At 43.1% G+C, this 19,497-nt stretch overlaps 1 protein-coding gene across 1 annotated transcript; it reads left to right on the forward strand.

The window, feature by feature from the left end:
• Positions 1–8,536: 8,536 nt before the first annotated feature.
• On the forward strand, positions 8,537–17,034 carry LOC138292219 (keratin, type II cytoskeletal cochleal-like). The gene is made up of 9 exons (XM_069230663.1): positions 8,537–9,408; positions 9,715–9,923; positions 10,323–10,383; positions 10,813–10,908; positions 11,263–11,427; positions 12,495–12,620; positions 14,676–14,896; positions 15,504–15,538; positions 15,629–17,034. Exons 1-9 carry the CDS (start codon positions 8,908–8,910, stop codon positions 15,949–15,951), a joined length of 1,737 nt encoding a protein of 578 aa, XP_069086764.1. The 5' UTR covers positions 8,537–8,907; the 3' UTR covers positions 15,952–17,034.
• The last annotated feature ends 2,463 nt before the right edge of the window (positions 17,035–19,497 follow it).

Raw genomic sequence — 19,497 nt, forward strand, 5'->3', positions numbered from 1 at the left:
TCCCTGTCTAGGTCTATCAAAGTAAAAAGGCACTCATTGCAACTAGGAGGGCATGGTAACGGCCGGCACTGGAGTCAACATCAGGTGGTGACGATCTGGTTTCATATCGAAGTCAAGAATGACAATGGGGTTGGTGTCACCATGGGGTGTCGGCAGCACTGGGAATGGTTGCACTACAGCGGGCTCCATAGAAGGTTGCAGTCCTACAGGTGGAGTGGCTCCAAATCCAACACCGGATCAATGGGGCCCGAATGGCACTGGGACAAACCCACCATCAGGAATCCAGTGGGGGACTCATTCAAACTTGTGGGCCCCTAAGGTGCTGCAGAGGGATGGGCCACCCAAATATGATGTGAATGGCCTCAAGGGAAGCCTTAGGTTGGGTGGGGCTCGCATCAGCTCTGGGAAACTCTGGGAGATGGAGAGAGGGCACAGGCTCCATGGTGGAGTGAGAGCTCGAGCAGTGCCGTCATTCCTGCATCTCGCCCGAGGACTTGGACCTGCTCAAAGAAGTGGAAGAACACTAAGGGGGTGATTCTGACTGCGGCGGCCCCGCGGCACCCCCTACCCCCATCCTGTTCCCGGCGGGAGAACCGCCAGGAACTGGATGGCGGTAGGGGGTGTCAGAATCCCCATGGCGGCGGAGCGCGCTCCGCCGCCATGGAGGATTCTCAAGGGCAGCGGAAAGTCGGCGGGACACCGCCGACTTTCCGTTTCTGGCCGCGGCTGAACCGCTGTGGTCAGAATGCCCAGCGGTGCACCGCCAGCCTGTTGGCGGTGCTACCGCCGACCTCCGCCATGGCGGTAATTACCGCCAGGGTCAGAATGACCCCCTAAGACTTATTTGACTTCTTGCGCTTCTGGGACATACCCGATAAATTAGATTAAGACGAGAAGCATCAGAAGTGGCTCCGCTCATGATCCTGGAACTTTCCTTTTTTTTTTAACCAATCATTATTGATTTTCGTCTCAACATCATATAAGAAAGTTACAAGCACACTGATCTGTGTTACATATCCATGTTTATTAATCCCACTATGGTCTCTGCACATGTATGAAAATATTTCTAGTCCGACAGGAGTAACTGGACCAACGTATGAACAAGTAAACAAAAGTAACTTTAGGCCATAACAGTTGTGGTTTCAGGCATAGATAATTAAAAGCAATACATTTGTCTTCCCTTTGAGTAATCCTCCTGCATGTGTTCACACTCCTGCACATATGGATAGTGCTATTTGCATTCTGAATGACCTCACCCACGCTGTATTGTATTTCCATCATTCAGTTAGGGATTAGGTTAAAAAGAAACACAGCCCCAAGAGTGCAGTGGCAGCCAATAGCCAGGCTCCACTGCTCCTTAATCAGGAAGATCCTCTGTAAACTCTTGCAACTCAAGGAGCAGATTGTCCAAGTCTGCTGCTATGGGGATCCTGCGCAGCCCCCAGTCTTCCTTCAGCTGAAGCGCCACAGATTCAACTTTACCCAACTTGTGTTGCTGTCCACAAGTTCTTTCACCCTGATAATGTGTGGGCTTTCCAATGCATAGCAATGTACCTGCAGGCTCAGAGTAGCCCTAGATCTATGAAACGGTTTTGCAGCGCTCCCTGCTATCTCATGCTTGAACAAGCCCAGGACTCTGCTCTTCATGGTGCACAGATCTTCACGCCCTGTAATGTCAGTCACTGCCCCATGACCTCCCGCCTTACTGTTGCCGCCACTGGACATTCCCAAACCATATGAGCCATGTTACCGACACTGAAGGCATTTCGAATCAGACCCAAATATTCTGTGCAGTCTTGCTGGGGTGAGATAAGCCCTATGTAAAATGTTGTGTTGAATATATTGGAACTTGGCATTACGAGAATGTTTACGGAGATAAGCCAATATCCTATCCCATTCTTTTTTTGTCAATTTCCAGCCTATGTCACGTTCCCAGTTCCTCTTGGTCAGTAGTAAAGGTTCCTGAGATGGAAGTGTATGAACCAGTGAGTGCTGCTATGTGTCAGAAATCTGTCACTATCGATTCATTTCAGCCAACAACCTGCCATAAGCCAAGAAATGGCCTTTCGGCAAGTAACAGTCAGTCTGTAACTGCTCGAATGGTATGAGTATGCCATTATAGAACAGGGTGCTTAGAGAACCCATGCCCTCAGCTTCCCATGTCATCAGTCCTTCCATCCCTCCTGACGAGTTCTCAAAAAGGCACTATGGAACTGATACGAATCTCAGGGGAGTATTGTGTTAGCGTCAGCATTAGGTGTACAGTCCTACGAAAGCTGCATATGGTTGGTCTCACAGGGTACTCTCGCCTGTGGCAGGACGGACTCACGCACCATGGGTTATATGTGATCAGCAGTGGACAGTCCCAGTTGTTCCAGTAGTCGTCCTGGTAGCCAGCAGACAGACCACTGTACCTGGGCCGCTAAATAATAATGTACAAAGCTATGAGCCTCCCCAAAATCCCCATTCTCGACTGAGAGTTGCAGTTTATGTAGTGCACCTCAATTCCAGAGAAAGCCTCCAATGTAGCATGTAGGGCATGAAACGTACTTCAGGGTAGGTGCACTGGAAGATTGTGGAAGAAATATAGCAATTGTGGGAGCATCACCATTTTAGATAGTGATACTCTACCTTGGACAGTGAGTGAGAGCTGTTCCAGAATGCCATTTGGGGGCGGATGGAAGCAAAGGCCCTAGTCAGTTTGCCATCTATGAGATCTTGTGTGGTATGATAAATATGAATGAGGCTCTCAAAGAAGAAGATGCAACTCCACTATCAAGTGCTGCGGTGGGCAGTCTAGTTCACTCCCAAGCCCGAATCGGCTTTGAACTCCATCAGGATGACCCTGATCGCCAAAATAGCATTACAGATGTCACAGACGTAGATTAATACATCGTCTAGATAAAGGAAGACAATTTGTGTCTCTTCTCCTAATGGTATGCCTCGTGCCTGGCCATGTTGTTTGAGTGGCAGCGGCTCCATCGTGAAGGTGGAAAGGAGCATGGATAAAGGGCATTCCTGGTGGGTTGCTCTATTCACCAATATTGGGCCAGAAATACTTTGCCCAATCTTCAACCTGGCAGTGGGCTCTGTATAGATGAGTCGCTGAAGCCTACCAGTGATGCCCATGGATGAAAGTGTTGCAAACATAAACCCCCGGTCTATTGTATCAAGTGCATTCTCCAAGTCTGATACTATGCATGCGGTGGGCAGGGGTCCGCTCCATACTCTATGGAGTCTACAAATATTGAGACGGGTTGATCTACTGGGGTTGAAACCATTCTGGCCCTAGTGAACAAGATGGGGAAGGCATTTGAGGAGCTGTACCACCTCTAGTGGTTACCTGCCAGGCTTTGGGAGGGACACAAATAAGGATTTGCGGAGTGTTGGCGGAGGCCGACATCTCGGGACCTTTTACACAACCGTGATCGAGAATGTTGCAAGATCGACCAATATCGGGTGTCAAGGAGTTTCAGGGAATGTTTCCACAGTGCCTTCGGATTCATGACATGGCAGTACTCGCAGGTCTTGAAGTAGTGGTCCCACTTCAAGCACCAGACACAAACCAAGTGTTGACTTTTCACAAACATCTGCCTGTGACAGGCACCACAGGGTTGAAAATACATTGGTTTATTGGGTGACATTCCTCACACACCAGGAGAGAGGATTCTCCAAAAACTCTTCGACAAATCAAAAAAATCAGTCAAAAAGTGGCTGGGGGTAGCTCTTCCAGATCTGCACTGACTGGCGTGGAAAGAAAAGAATTGATGCCAAAGCGCTGGGGTGGTGCCTATATAGGCAACATACATGTTACTTCCAGCACAGACGACCCCGACGATGCGAAGCTGAAATACACCATCTAGTGGCACACAGAATACTTCTTAGTTTTCAATAGGCCCTAGTTTCATTTCCATTTAAACTAAATTTGACAACTGCAAACCTAGAAATGAATTAGAGTAAATTATAGTAGTACTTTAAAAAAAAAACTACACTTTATTAAGGAGACAATCCACACAAAAATAGTTAGGAGCCCTAAATGTGCCACTGTTAAAATAAATAATAGTAGAACCTTTGGTGCCGTATACAAAATTACATTAACTAGTTAATTCTTTTGACTATAGGAGTCTCATTGGGTTGATAAGTGAAAGGAGTCTCCCGGGGTTGATGAGTAGCAGGCTAGATGCAGCTAGCCTTCCCAACGCAGGAGTCTAAACTATTTTATATATCCCTCCTCCATGTGCGGGTGCATGATATTAGATTAAGAAGCTGAGCAGCATAGGCTAAAAACTGCAAGACATCAACCTCTGACAACTTCGCTTGCATATCACAATTACAGGGATATCACATCATTTCCTGTCACTTAATACGTCATTGCATTCAATGAGTCGTAGTTTTTATTTGCCAATCGAAGCCTAGCAGCTGACATCATTGATTTGTAAAACAAATGTACTGAGACGATGCCATTTCAAGGAAGCTACAAGAGAGCTCTAATTAGGAAGTATAAGTTGACATAGCCCATAAAACTCAGCATGTTTGGCACTGGTCTTTGGCACGCAATGTTGTAAACTTGGTCTTTCACTGCTATTAAAGAAGCACCGCTCCGTGGTGAGTGTTAAAGGATTTTATTCCATTTCAGAGCTACGCTATAAGACATTATTTGCCTTTGACACGAGATATATCTTAAGGTAGACTTTTTCCGACACAATATGCCTTTTGTGTTTTTTTTGTTTTACAGTAACAGAGTAATCTTGGTGGCTATTACCACTGACGTCAATTCACGAAAATGCCAGGGGTAGCGAACAGTGACATCACACGCTCTTTGACCTTCCATTTCACTCACGCACACACATGCTTACACATACCCACACATTCACAAATACTCACAATATCACATACATATCACTCTCACAGGGAAACATGGACACAACACACATTTAAAAGCAATTTTACGTACCTCAGCTACCAGGGAAGGTCATATTCCAGCTAATTGTACTTCATTTTTTATTTCACTAATAGTGAAAAATGTAATATTATTCACTATCAAGTGTTATGTAAAAATAAAATAGCCAGCAAGGAGTGGAGAATCAACCGAGCTGCCCCTGAGATACTGGCATTGATTTTGCAACCAATGAGGCCAGGGGTCATAATACCAGTGCCAGGGGTCGCAAAGGTGAAGCCAGGGGTCGCAGCTGCAACCCCTGGTAACCCCTAAATGACTTCCAGGTCTATTACTTACCACAGGTATTACTTATGCTGTGGCTCAGCGTTTCAATGACAAATGTGCTCCTGATAAATTGCGGTATAATACCAAAGCACATTTTCGTAATTAATTGAGAAAATAGGCTACAAAATGCAGCACTGAAGAGGCACTACTTCCTTAGAATTTTACTTAGAATTTCCTGACACAGGGAATTCCCCTCAAAATTGTTCATCATTATTACCAAAGAAGCGAGGGACATCGGAGTGAATGCTATATGTTTCTTCCAACCTGACTCACATGCTTTGTGACTATGTGATGACAGCTAATGCCGGGATGAACTTATCAAAATATGTTCAGTGATTGAAGATATATGTATACAGATACTGGGCCATTCCCGGTAATTGAATGTTGTTGAATTAAAAGAACCAATAAAATCTGTTAAAAAAAATATATATATTACCAAAGAGGCAAAGAAAACAGCATCTCAGACAAACACTAGTATTAGGGAGGGAGCGTCGAAAATGGAAGCCTCTGTATCCCTTGAAAAAGATTCTTGATTGAGGGCTGTGAGTCCAAAGAACGTATAACCTTAGGAGGACCACTAATTGTCTCCCAAAAGGATACCGACTTTTTAGAGGACTGTCCCGGTGTCCCGAAGCTTTTCTTAATTTTAAATAAATGTCCCGGTTTTTGGGACAAAAGTCAGATCATCTAGGTAAGGATAAGTTAAAGACGCCTACACATTATAAAATAATTAAAGTAATTTATCTGCTACTGTCAGGCAACACAATCCCCTGTCTGCTCCTACCAGAGAGAGGGAGTGGAGAGCAGAGGGAGGCCGGTGGGTGAGCGGGTTGGGGTGCAGGGTGGGAGGTCAAGCCATAGCTAATTTTATGTATGTAGTCTTGTAAATGTGTGTGTGTGTGTATATATGTGTGTGTTTGTATATATATATATATATATATATATATATATATATATATATATACACATTTAGGCACAAATTCACAAAGCTACGCAAAAAAATGGGACAGGCCAGATATAAAAAAGAGAGTAAAGTCTTTAGTCCTTGTTTTATGACTGACCTGTCCTGGTTTTTGCTCCTCAAAATCTGGTCACCCTGCATTACAGAGATAGTGCAGTAAACATGTGGGTCAAATTGTTGGTCCTCATTAAAACTGAGGAAAAAAAAAAAGTTTTGACTGTATACTCCAATTTGCTCTGAAAGAGCGTTTACAATTTTGAGGTGCAAATTCTGCCCTAAACTGAAGTCTGCATCCATGAATTGCAGCAGGAAAATTCTGAAACACACTGCAGTAACAAAGTGTACAAAATTATATTTTACACGCCGAGTAATGAGCAGAATAATGCTCAAAGTAATTATGTGCAAACCGTAATCGACTTAAATAGTACACCCATGATTTTTCACCTCCTGTGATTTTTGCAAAATTGTGAGTGTGCATTTTGCACCTGATTTTTCCAGTGCAATGTGTTTTGCTATCCTTGAAGGTGCTTGAGCTTTACTGTCACTAAAGATGTCTGCGCTTCCCTCTCACAGCTCACTCATTTGTTGCTCATTTGTTCAAAGCATGCATTGCGTCACTTTGTAACCCTTTGCGCTACATTATGCCTCCACCAGGCATAATGTATGCAAAGGGGGCATCCCCCTGTTAGGTGGACTGAAAAATGGTGCAAAGAAATCTAAGAGATTCCTTTGCATCGTTTGTTTTAGCACTTTTAACGGCTGCTCAAAGCAGGAGTTAAAAGGAGGCACACCATTGTTTTCAATGGGCCTCAATAGGCTTTGCAAGATTAGAGTCAACATTTTTGACACTAGTCCTGCAAAGCTCCGAAGAAGCGTAAAAAATTTTAATGCTAGTTTCCCTAACAACTGCCTTGGTGCGCCGTATCTTAGATATGGCGCACACATGGTGGAGTTATGGGGCTAAGGAGAGCAAACAAAGTGGCACTGCACTGAGTGCAGCACCACTTTCCTTAAATCAGGCCTTAAAAGAGGCCTCTAGCAATCTCTCAGCAGGAATCAATTTAGGAAGAGCACCACTGGAAGGGGAAGACTTCCTCCTTTCAAGCAGTAACTCTCAGGGCATCTTCTATGGGGGGCGACGCGATTCCCCAGGGTCATGTGGAAAAAACACGGCAGGCGTCATTTTGACTGTTTGCAATCTGCACCCCATTGGCACAACTCTCCCGGGCAAGCAGCACCACAAGAGAGGAATGCCTGCAAAGGAGAAACTCTCCCCTTTCTAGTGGTTTCTATCTTATGCAGTAATCTACCTGGAGGTGTTCGTTTTACCTCGGCCATCGGCAAAAAAAACGGTGGCAACCACTCCTTCCAAGCGTCTATCGAAAAGGTAAGATTGTGCCCCCCCACCCCCCTTTTTTCTGCCTGGGAGGCAGAGAAGGCCCTTAGGCCTGAAATGTAAGAAAACAAAATGGCAGCGACTTGCTGCCTTCCCTGGGGCTGAGGGAGGTAGGATTTGAGCCCTTTTACCTGTCCCAACACAGAACGGGAAAAAGTTGATGAATCAATTATAGGGCTCATTCGAGAAACAAATTCCCTTGCACTAAGCATGGGATTTCTGTTTGGGGATGACGGCCTGGGCCCTATTCACAGAGCAGGAATCCTTTAGGGGTGGGGCATTATAATCTGGAGATTCTCTTTCCAATGGTGTCACTCAAGTACTATGAGGTGCCTGGGGGTTGGAGGGTAGGTCTCCTACAGATTTCCTTCCTGGTAGATGACATCAGCGCATCTCCAAGGTGCCGAGGCAGAGGGTCGGAGGTGAAGGACTAGGGGATGCCACAGAAGCACCTCTGTGTCACTGCCCAGTGGAGGCATAAAAGGGGCAAGCTCTGGAGTCTTTCCCGCACCCTAGTCGGAGAACGTGACCTTCACGTTCTTCACAGTATTGCGGTAGTGCTGAGATCGTGAATGTCATCTACTCTGTAATAAAAAGATGAATGGGCCTGCATATCAGAGAGCGTTCAACGAAAGGCAAAAGATTGAGCGCTTATCTGTAAAACATCATTGGAAAAATGTAGCCCAATGAGTTAGGAAGTTCATTTTCAGCAGTGTCGCGAGTTGTTCTTAGTTTCTGAAGATTTATAAGCCCAACACAGGGTAAATAAGTAGTACACTGTAATAAGGACATACCAAGTTATTAAAGTCATGGCCACTCACAAAGACAAAAAATGCGTACTGTCACAGGAATCAATCGTCTGAAGATGCAGGGTCCAAAGCACTAAAATGTGACTTAAGTTTACTGTTCTTATGAGGAAACGTTGTTCTAAAACGCATACCATTCATCCACTCCACCTTTCCAATATAAAGATGCTGATGTCATGGAAACTTCAAAAGATGCTGCAGTTACTGGGAGATATGGTTTTATAGAGGACAAAGCTTGCCAGCAGTGCATAAGCTGCATCTTTTTTTAAATTTCATAGGCGTCTTGCACATTAGCTGACTATTATTCAGGATGAATAAGGCAAGTTGTTGCCAGTCATTCCAAGCTCATAAACCAAGATCATGGCCCTTTTTCACAGTTTATTGAGCCAAACCCAAATAAACCGGCATATAAAAGACTTACGTCCCTGCTCAGACTTTCAGAGACATTTCTGAGGGCTTCTGAAGTCTCTGCTTCTGCTTATTTACTCTTTCTTTTTCATTTGACCACTTAAAAGAAGCAATGTCTCACCAAGCCATCCAGTCTAGCTCCAAACATGGATTCAGTTCTTCTTCGGCTATTCTGCCAAAGAGCGGGAGCAGGTACAGTGTGAGCTCTGTCACCTCAGCTAGACGAGGGGGTAATTCTGGTCTTGGCCGGGCTTCTGGCTTTGGCAGCAGAAGTCTCTACAATGTAGGTTCTGGCCCCAGCAGGATTTCAGTTGGTGGCATCCATACTCTGAGAACTGGATATGGGAGCAGTGGACATGGCAGTGGATTCGGACTCGGTGGAGGACCGGGCAACATGTACAGCTTTGGAGGTGCAGCTGGAGGTGGTGCTGGTTTTGGGTTTGCAAGTGGATTTCCAACATGCCCCCCTGGGGGAATCACAAACGTCACTGTCAACCAGAGCTTACTGACTCCCCTAAACCTAGAGATGGATCCAAACATCCAACGGGTGCGAAAAGATGAAAAAGAGCAGATCAAAACCCTCAACAACAAGTTTGCCTCTTTTATTGACAAGGTGAGGTTTAAAAATCAGAATATTTTAAAGTTAAAATAATGTTTGTTTTTCAAAAACGTGTCTGAATAGGGTTGTACAAAAAAGTGTAGCTTGAGATATACTAATCTAGAGGCTCTCATTATGAACACATTTGTGTGATTGTGTGGGCAAGTTTCACTTATTACTGAATGCTCTCCCTTTCTCTTTTTAAGCTATGGTATTAACCATCATGACAATAGTTGACAATGATTATTTCATGTTTTAACATCGTTGAGTAATTAAAGAGTAAAAGGAAAGATAAAATATTTTTCTCTCATTGGGTTTCAGGTGAGATTCCTAGAGCAACAGAACAAGATGCTGGAGACCAAATGGAACCTTCTTCAAGATCAGAAAATGGCAAAGAGTAACATTGAGCCTCTATTCGAGGCCTTCATCTCAAATTTAAGAAGGAAACTGGAAAGTCTTGTTGGTGACAGAATCCATCTGGAATCAGAAAGGAAGAATATGGAAGACCTTGTAGAAGAATTCAAGAGAAAGTTAGTGTTTGCAGTGTTTTATGTTCTTTTTCTAATTGTGTATCTGAAACAAGCACAGGAATACAAGCTCCGTGTAATCTAAACCACAAGTAATAAGGCATTCTAATCTTATGTCCAAATAAGTGAGTGATGTAATAAAAGACTGATTCAATTTCTACTGTCCCTATCAAGAACTTACTAAATATTTACAGTTGCAGTGCTTACGGTCATTATTTAAGAGAAGCGTGCCAAGTGTGAAATGTAAAAATATTGATAACAAATGAGTTAATGGAAGCTAAATAAGAATTCTGTCTCTAAAAGATTTCAAAGTGGCACCATTTCACATATGGAAAAACCTAAGTATGTTAGAACATTTCAAGATATGGAAATTGCACATACTAATATTTTTTACTCACACAGATATGAAGATGAAATCAATAAGCGTACAGCTGCTGAGAACGAATTTGTGGTTCTCAAGAAGGTGAGTTCAGAACAAGTTGATAGCAATGTTACTATAATCATATTTAAGAAATGTGACTTGCGACCCAAATAAAACATGTAAAATATCGAAGTCTTATTTGTGCAAAACTAAGAACATTGCTATTCACAATATTGCCACTGTGATTCCACAGTCTACTGAGACTTCTTTAAAGCTAATATTCATGTTTAAAACAATTATATGTGTTAGCAAATTGAATAGCAGATTCTAAAAGGCCCACTTGGGCAAAGATTTTATGGAATGTGAGACCTAATATTTAGGCTGTACTCAATGCCCTCTCAAACATGGATCTGTACAAAAATTTCTAAAAATGTATGAAGGTCACAGAGCGAACAATACAGTTCACAACATGAAAAAGGGACCTGCCATTGAAGGGAATACTAACTAAAGTTATCTCTGATTTTTGTTCAGGATGTTGATGCTGCCTTTTTGAATAAGGCAGATCTCCAAGCCAAGGTTGACTGTCTGGTGGATGAGATTAACTTCCTTCGAACGTTATTTGATGCGGTAATGATAACTCACTTTAAGCAAGTTCTTTATGTATATTGTTTAACAGAGTGGGTTTCTGGTGAGATCAAAGCTTCTTAACTCAAACTTGAGTTCACAGTTTTGGTAAAAATTAAGATGACCAAAAGTTATCATTTTTTAACCTGAGATAAATCTGCCTTCACCTTAAATTAAGATGTTGCAATTTATTTATTTTTTCTTCCTCCTGTTTATTCTGCTTTAACACCAAAACAAGCTTTTTGTGTGCAAATGAAAGATAGTTAACCTTAAATGAAATGTCAAGAAAAGGCATTTGGAAAACGATTATGGTCTGAAAATGAACACCAGAATAACATGGGATTCTGCAACTTGCAGGAAATATGTCAGCTGCAATCACAAATCTCAGACACCTCAGTCATCGTATCCATGGACAACAACCGAAATCTGGACCTGGATGGAATCATTGCTGAAGTGAAAGCTCAATATGAAGACATTGCTAGCAAGAGTCGAGCTGAAGCTGAATCTTGGTATCAAACTAAGGTGGGTACCGTTTAAGTGCATGAGAAAAGATACATGTCTAAGGGTTTCAGAATACAATTGTAGCCCATACTGACTTAGTCTACTTTCATATAGCTCACTCTGAAAACAGTTTGCAAGCAACTTAATGAATCGAACTTAAATTGCAGTAATCCCAAAAGGAATCAATGCAGGGCTTTTGGTCCAAAAGACATGCTGCAATCCAAAACTTCAAGTAAACCCTTGCAGTCTATTAAATTGAGGACAATACTCCAAGTATGTGGCAGCAGCTCTGATGATCAATGAACAATACATTGGGACTCTTGCGCAACGCCATTTTGTGGTTGCAAACGATACATATAACAGACTGGGTGGCTCTGCAACCACAGAAATGCTTTTTAGAATTGCCTAAGCTATTATACGAGATAGAAAAGTCTCCCTCACTTATAAAAGGAACTTTGCAATCCTATGCGAATCACACAAAATAAGGAGACATGAAAGAGGTAATCCCCTCCTATTTGCAATTTAGAAATGTGTGCATGCATGGTTGATCCATTACAGACCATCCAGCTAGGATTGCAGCTGATTGACAAAACGGAAATTGTCCCTGAGCAATAGTTTCCCCTTTGGAATTTATGCCAGGCACCCTCCAGAGGACTACTAGACAGTGGTGCAGAGGACCACTTCATGTTCCTCCTGAAGTGTTTCCAAACAGGAAACATTTCTTTTTTTAAGCAGCACCTGTCCCTTTAAAGACACAGGTGATTGTACAAAAATAATAAACGTTTTCCATTTGGGAACGCAAATGCAAGGAAGGTGGTCTGTTGTTCCTCACAGACCACCATCCCCGCATTCTTAGCCAATCACAGGAGGTCGCATATGCAAACTTCCTAGTTAATATTCACTAGGCAAGCTGTTTTCCGCCCGGGGGAAATGGACGACTTACATTTTGACTTATTAGGACACAGGTCCCATCACAATTACATCCCAAATCACACAACAGGATGGCACATTAGCCCTCTTCTTGTTTTTCTTTTTTAGTGTAGTTGTATTTATTGGTTTGCCTTTTGTTGATGTTTTGTATTCCTTAGTATGAGGAGCTACGAGTGACAGCTGGGCGACATGGAGATGATCTGCGCATCACGAGGAATGAGATCACGGAGCACACCCGAATGATCCAAAGACTCAAGGGAGAAATTGAGAATGTAAAATCTCAGGTAAGATGGCACAGTGCAGGGTCATATTAAATAATTTGCATATTGAAAAAACAACTATAACTGCGCATTAAAGCGCACAATAAAGGCGATATCATGTTTAGGCTTGAAGACCGCAACATAAAATAAGAGCTATCTAGCACCAAACTATTTTAATGAGACAAAATCACCATCAAAGCAATATCCGCTGCTCCTATCACTATGTGTTGTAGGAAGAGCTTCTGGTTTAGGAACAGAAAGGCTTTTTGATAGGACAGTACCAAAAAAGGAGTACCCATGCTGCAAGAAATGTAATTAGCAAAGGGCTGTCTAACCATAGCTCACTTGGTACAATGTGTGCATTTCGGGAGGATATATCTTCAAAAGGTTTAAGAGAATTATTCCGTTCTAGGGCAGAGAGTGATGGGTATAATCGCATACCTTACAGTACACACGAGCCAGAAGATATAACTCATTTACTGGATGTGTGGTTCAAGTACAGGCTCTCAGGCGATAGGTGAAATGTTGTGGCAGGTGGGGGCATGGGTGTTAGAAGGGACACATTTTAGAGTAACGCCCTTGTATGCAAAGAAATCACTTTGAGAGGAAGTAGTTAAAACCAGTAATGACAGCGCTGAAAACTGTTAATGGCAAATTGACTGTCTATAAACACCATGTCAGGAAAAACCTCTACTGGACATGGGAGAACACGACTACAGGAAAGGGTAGACCAAGGAAGATCTGCAGTGTTAAGCTGGCGACGTACTTCAGAGGTTAGTGCGCCACCTACAGGCTACAGTTCACAATCCAGAAAAGGTCGTTCAGCCAGCCCGTCAAGCAGATGGTGAACCCTGAGCTTCGTTAATATTGTACCTATTGTTCAGGTGAACAAAGAGTGTTCGGTGCCTGATATTCCTTAGCCAAAACGTATCATCATCAGCAAAAAACAACAATAATAGTAGTTGTAATTCTTATTGTAGTTGTCAGGAAAGCACGCAACTTGTGCCCAGTTCCTAAATATCTTTTTCTTCTGTCACTTTTCACTGTATTGCGCCTATTTTAATCCTGACATTGGAAAGCCAAGGCCTCCCTCTTACAAGCCCCCGCCTCCAACCACCGTTCCCATCTCCTGAATGCCAATTACAGGGCAGGGCCAAGGTGGGGAGAGTGTCTATTTAGATGATAGGATGCTGCTTTCACTCAGCCTGGGGACTGTCACATAACCATCATGTTAGAATTAGATGGAGGGACTCGCAGGCCAAACTTTATACGCCCCTCAAGCAGAAGGATGGAGATGACGGGCATGAACTAAGTGAACATGAGACCTCTGTACACCATAGCTGAATAACTTTACAAACACACACGGAAAAGCAATAATTTATCTTTGAAAAGTAGCAATTGAACAACATATTTACATATCTGGGAGTTCAGGCGGCTTAAAGGGAGATACAGAGACAATAGTTATCCACAGTTGGTGATAAAAGTGGCAAAAACCCTGCTTTTGTATACTGCTTTGTTTTTCATAAACCTGCTAAACGTTTTTTTAAACAATAAAATGATCAGGATTACCAAAATAGATTGAAAAAACAGTTCCCAATCAGGGAGCAAAAGGGCAGCCGATCCAACGATTTGCTAATTGTGTACCCACAGTGCAGGGTTAATTAAGAAGTGTCAATTATATTGGTATGATTGAGGATACAATTTATGAATTGAGATGAACATGCTTTGCTGAGCTGCAGGTTCCCTTAAGTACACCGACATGACAGTAAATTTGCATTTCCACATACCCTACTTCTGAAATACAGAATTTGCAAGAAAGTGAACAGGTACGGTATTTTCTGGGCCAAGATCGATACAACTTAATATTAGGTACACCCTTATGACATAAAAAGACAAAAAATCTTTGGACCCGGTTTACGATGGGACGCTCTCTGAGCGCTTGATGATGGTAGTACATTGCAAACCCAAGCTGCACCTCAACGCTTCAATAATCTCTCTGGATGACTAATTAATAGTTGCCTTTGATCGTGACTGACGAATTGCAAAGACATACAGGAATCACATTTGTTTTCTAAACAGCGTGTCAAACTGGAAGCTGCTATCAGCGAAGCTGAAGGTCGCGGTGAGCTCGCTCTAAAGGATGCCAAAAACAAACTTGCGGAGTTGGAAGCCGCCCTGCAGAAGACCAAGCAGGAGATGAACCGGCAGCTGCACGAGTACCAGGAGCTGATGAATGTGAAGCTGGCCCTGGACATTGAGATCGCCACCTACAGGAAGCTCCTGGAAGGAGAGGAAGGCAGGTGAGTGCTCAGCGGTTTTGTTACATATGGGCAAGAGTTACAGTGTTATTCTTTAAGATATTCATTCTTGTGGTGTGTTTTGTGAAAAATGAGAAATAGGCAATGGAGTGATTTTTCTCCAGCAGTTTAGTGTAAGGTGTCTTCAAAGGAGAAGATATCTCAGTCGCAAGCGAGAATAAACCAATTTTCAAAGAATATTGACTAGTTGACATTTTATAGAGTATGCCATAGAGTGTGGGCGAGAATAATAAGGCTATGTGTTTGAAAGGCACACGTGTTTAAAAGCCATGAGCTTAAAAGGAGGCAATGTGTAAAGGCCTCTAATGGATTTGATGCATTTGCTAAAGAGAAACTGAAAATGAATTAACTTATCGGAGTAAAGCAACATTTTAACACTAGATTTTCACAACAAGTTCTTCTAAGGTTTTAAGTTAAATGCCACTGCTGACTAATTCATGTATATCTTAATGACAAAAGGACAACAGAGTGAATCCATTTTCCTCTTTAAAAGCATGTAGATGTGAATTGACAGTCCCTTCTCTACGACTAGGTTTATTACAAGTACGAACTGTATAAATATTCATACTCTCCCTGCTTTTTTCCTTAGGTTATCTGGAGAGGGAGCAGGTTCGGTGAGCATCTGTAAGTAGTTTTCTGTCCACTTGAGTATTTCAGTAGAACATCCCATTTTTTTCAAGATGCGTTCTGAACTTGCCTATTGTGTTTTTGCAGCTGTGGTGAGCTCTAGCACTGGAGGCGTATTCACTTCCGGAGGAGGATATGGCAGCACAGGAGGGTATAGCAGTGGAAGCGGGCTACAACACGGTGGAGGCTTTAGTGGAAGTAGCGGTGGTATTGTTGGCGGAAGCAGATTTAGCTCAACCGGCGGATACTCCTCTAGTGGGGTTGGAAGCCGTGGAGGGTCTGTCGGCGGACACACCTCTGGAAGCAGATTCAGCTCTGGGGATGGATATGGTGCTGGAAGTGGGGGAAGCTCTGTCTCTAGTGTTAGCACCACAACAAAAACAACTTCATCAGCTACAAGAAAGATTTAGAGCAAATCACATTCTGGCCTGATCATACAATCCTTGCATACTGACAATAATCAAAAGAGGTCCAATCTTCAGCCCTCAACTCATTAAATTATATGCAATCATTCCTTCCTTCTTCTAGTAAGATATAATAGATTATCCTAAACCACCACACCTTTGATTACTCAGTCTAATACCCTCTATTTATTTCAAAGTAGAGGGGCATCTAATCAATGATAGGGTCAGTGATTCCGAACATGCCACTCATGCAAACTTTTTTTGTAAGCAAATAAAGACCCGTGTTTACGGTGCATTAAAAATGACATAGGAATATAAATCTTATGTTTTGCTCCATATGCACAACCAATCAATAGTACGAGCTAAAACAACAATGTGCTTAGTTGATTCAGCCAGGATTCCTGTGCTAATAGCGGTTTCACGCTTTTCCCAGCATTTACAGCTTTTTCAATTGTTCCAGTTAGAACAGTTTGTGAGAGCCACCAGTCGTTACTTTCAAATTTCATTTTGATGGTTGTGTCAGTATGCAACTCTCTCTATTTTTCATTTTGTTTCTGAGATCCTTAAAAGGTTTATAGTACAGAGTACAAATGTATTTCTATCCCATGTTGATGTTTCCTGCCATCCCCAATTCCCCCCTACAGCATGCTGGAGGTATTTTACTGCTAGGGTAAAATATTATCTAATAATAGCTTTTAATCAAAGCAGTTCTAGTGCATGTCTGCCGAAGTTGAAGTGCCCCTCTAAAGAAAATGTATTTATATACTGACAAATGGGAAATATAATGTGCTGTATTCCGAATCATATTGTGAGTTAAGGAAGGTGTATAATAACTACATGCCTGACAAAAAAAGATGATTGTTTTACAAAATGCCATCAGAAAAGCATACCAGACTGTATTAGAAAAATGCTTTCGCAATTGCTTTTCGCAATGTTTCTGCCAAAAACCTGTCAAGCGCTTCCACTTTAGAACCTAGGATTGTGTAACAGTTTTCCATCTTCTTGTACAGTTTCTCACCTACCTGTTCTTCCGTGCTGTCGCTCTGCAGCTTTGACTAGCAAATTCATGAATAAAATCTTTCTAAAACATTTTCGATGCTATTTATGTATTTTGTAAACACTTCCTGCAACACAACATCCACTTTGCTACGCTGAGAACAAAATTATAAAAACAATGTGGGCACAACATTTGAACGACTCACAAGTCGTTTAAGCTATGTTAGCACGCATGGCACAGAAACAGTACTGATCCGGAAAAAGGTGGTGCCTTTGAAGAGACTTCCGAAGGAGCAAAATATATAGGCGCTCACCTAGAGTGTGGTGTACAGGGTACTCCATCACAAGCATGTCAGCCAAACTCCCAGGCCACCTGTTTTATTTAGATTGGGATGCACCCTTATGTTTTCACCAGCAGAGCCTCTGCCTCAAAACTGATAGCACCACGATCTTCGGGCCATGTGCCTAAGTACTTAACAACGTATGCTTTTCCTGCGCCAGGCTACGAGGCAAATCCCAGTGATCCCGAATAGGCAAGCAAAACGCTTACCCCCTCCCCCATCCAAAAAAGAAAAGCTCTGAGAGAAAAGTCTGAACGTGTTAGTAAAATAACTATGCTAAGCAGCTGCATTAAACCCGGAAGTCATTGCAGGGCCTTCAGAGGAGCCGCCTTTGCGTCAGCTCCTCTGAAAGCACATCTCTATCTGCCTGGCAGAGACTTTTACATATGGTGGTAGGTCTTCTGCAAGGGCAGCGGAGTAAACCCCTCCAATGCCCTGGCAGAGCGAGGGGCCGGTTCCACAAACTGTAAATTGGCCACTGACTGTAGAACGGTGGAATCCTGGGTAGTGGAGTACGCTAAGCAGGGATGTCACTTGAGAACTACATAAACAGCACTGAGTAGTAAACCGTACAAGGCAATACCCACAACATGACAAAGCATAATGCAAAGATAACCCATCAGAAAAAAAGGCTAATATTTTCCTTGCTAAACGCATTGACAAAGTCATATATTGTACACTTTGAAAAATAATCAGTTAAAACTTTTAAGTATTTTGTGTCATCAAAGAGCACCTTTAAAGGGCCACAAAATCTAACGTCTTACCTAGATCTCACAAATTTGTATATGTATATCAATCATTCATCCTCTGCCGGCAACTATATCCTTCCAGATAGGTTGCTTGCTTCGTTATAGCTGACATTTTCTAGGCCAGGCATTAATCACATGCCGGATAATCTCCTTCAGAACATCGCCCAACCTGCTTAGCACTGAACCGTTCAACTTGCAAAAGCGCTTCATTACGTCTACTCTTAATAGCATCTGCAACTGAAATGGTTGACTGACATCAACACGCCAGCCAAAACATCGTTTTCAGTGTTGAATAATGGCCTTCAGAGGTTTTCAGTGCACGCAACGCAAAAGCCACTGTATTTCCTTGTTTGAGCCTTCAGTAAAAAGGCGAAGAAGTTCATTAGTTAATAGAGGCCATGAATCACACTGCAAGTGACCAGCGGTGTAGAGCAAAATCATAGGTGAGGTACTCCTGGAGGTTTCCTATCTCACATACATTCATTGCCAATGTGTTGAATGGGGAGCCCCTCAAGTTTGATGCCATTTCTGTGCTGCACCCCTGCAAGCGACACTGGTTGCTAAATAATGAGTTTCAGTAGTAATTTTCAAGTTGGGTGTTGGAGATGGCCCTTCTTAGGGAATTTCCCTGAAACGTTATGCTTTTCCTCCATTTTTTTTGCGAACTCTCGCTGCATGACCTTAGGACTCTGGGCACTTTCCCCCACTATGTTGCAGTGGAAAAGTGTGTGTGTCCTTTCGACACATTCCTGGAAGGGGTGTTTATGTGATTGGATCAGGTGCTGTACACAGGAGTTCCCTGTAAAAAGGTACACCACATACCCAGGGCAGAACCAACACTGGCTACTAGTGGGAAGTTGCACTGAGTGTGGCACCTACTAGAATAGCCTGTCAAGCATGTATCTGGCCTGAAAATTCAGGCCTGTGGAGGCGCAGTTGCGCCGGTGCTCAGTTTGGCACTTCTTACTCCATAGCCAATCCTGAGTGAGTCCTCCGCTACCCCCAGAGCACCCTCTAAAGGGCGGAACAGGTGGTAGACGAAAGGCTGGGCAGGAGTACATGGGTGTCCCATGCCTTGGTAATGAAGAACCCCCACATGGATATTCCCTACGTAGGGGATCAGATCTTCCCATAGGTTTTGCTGATTCTCTACCCACTGGCCTTAGGACTCTGGGCCCTTCCCCACTGTGAGTACAGTGTAAAAGTGTGCATGCCTCTCATACCTATGTTAGGAAGTGGCGCTGCCCAGTGTGGGCATGCCTGCCCACTGGTGTGCCAAACATGAGACTTGCCTGCCATAGCAGGCTTGTGTGTGCCCACTGGCACCCAAAGTGTGCTTAAACACATATCCAGTCTGACATGTATCTGGCCTAAAAATGGAGGACTGTGGAGGCGCAGTTGCGCCGGTGCTCAGTTTGGCACTTCTAACTCCATAGCCAATCCTGAGTGAGTCCTCCGCTACCCCC

The sequence above is a fragment of the Pleurodeles waltl genome, chromosome 4_2 (genome assembly GCF_031143425.1).
Source record: "Pleurodeles waltl isolate 20211129_DDA chromosome 4_2, aPleWal1.hap1.20221129, whole genome shotgun sequence".
NCBI lineage: Eukaryota > Metazoa > Chordata > Amphibia > Caudata > Salamandridae > Pleurodeles > Pleurodeles waltl.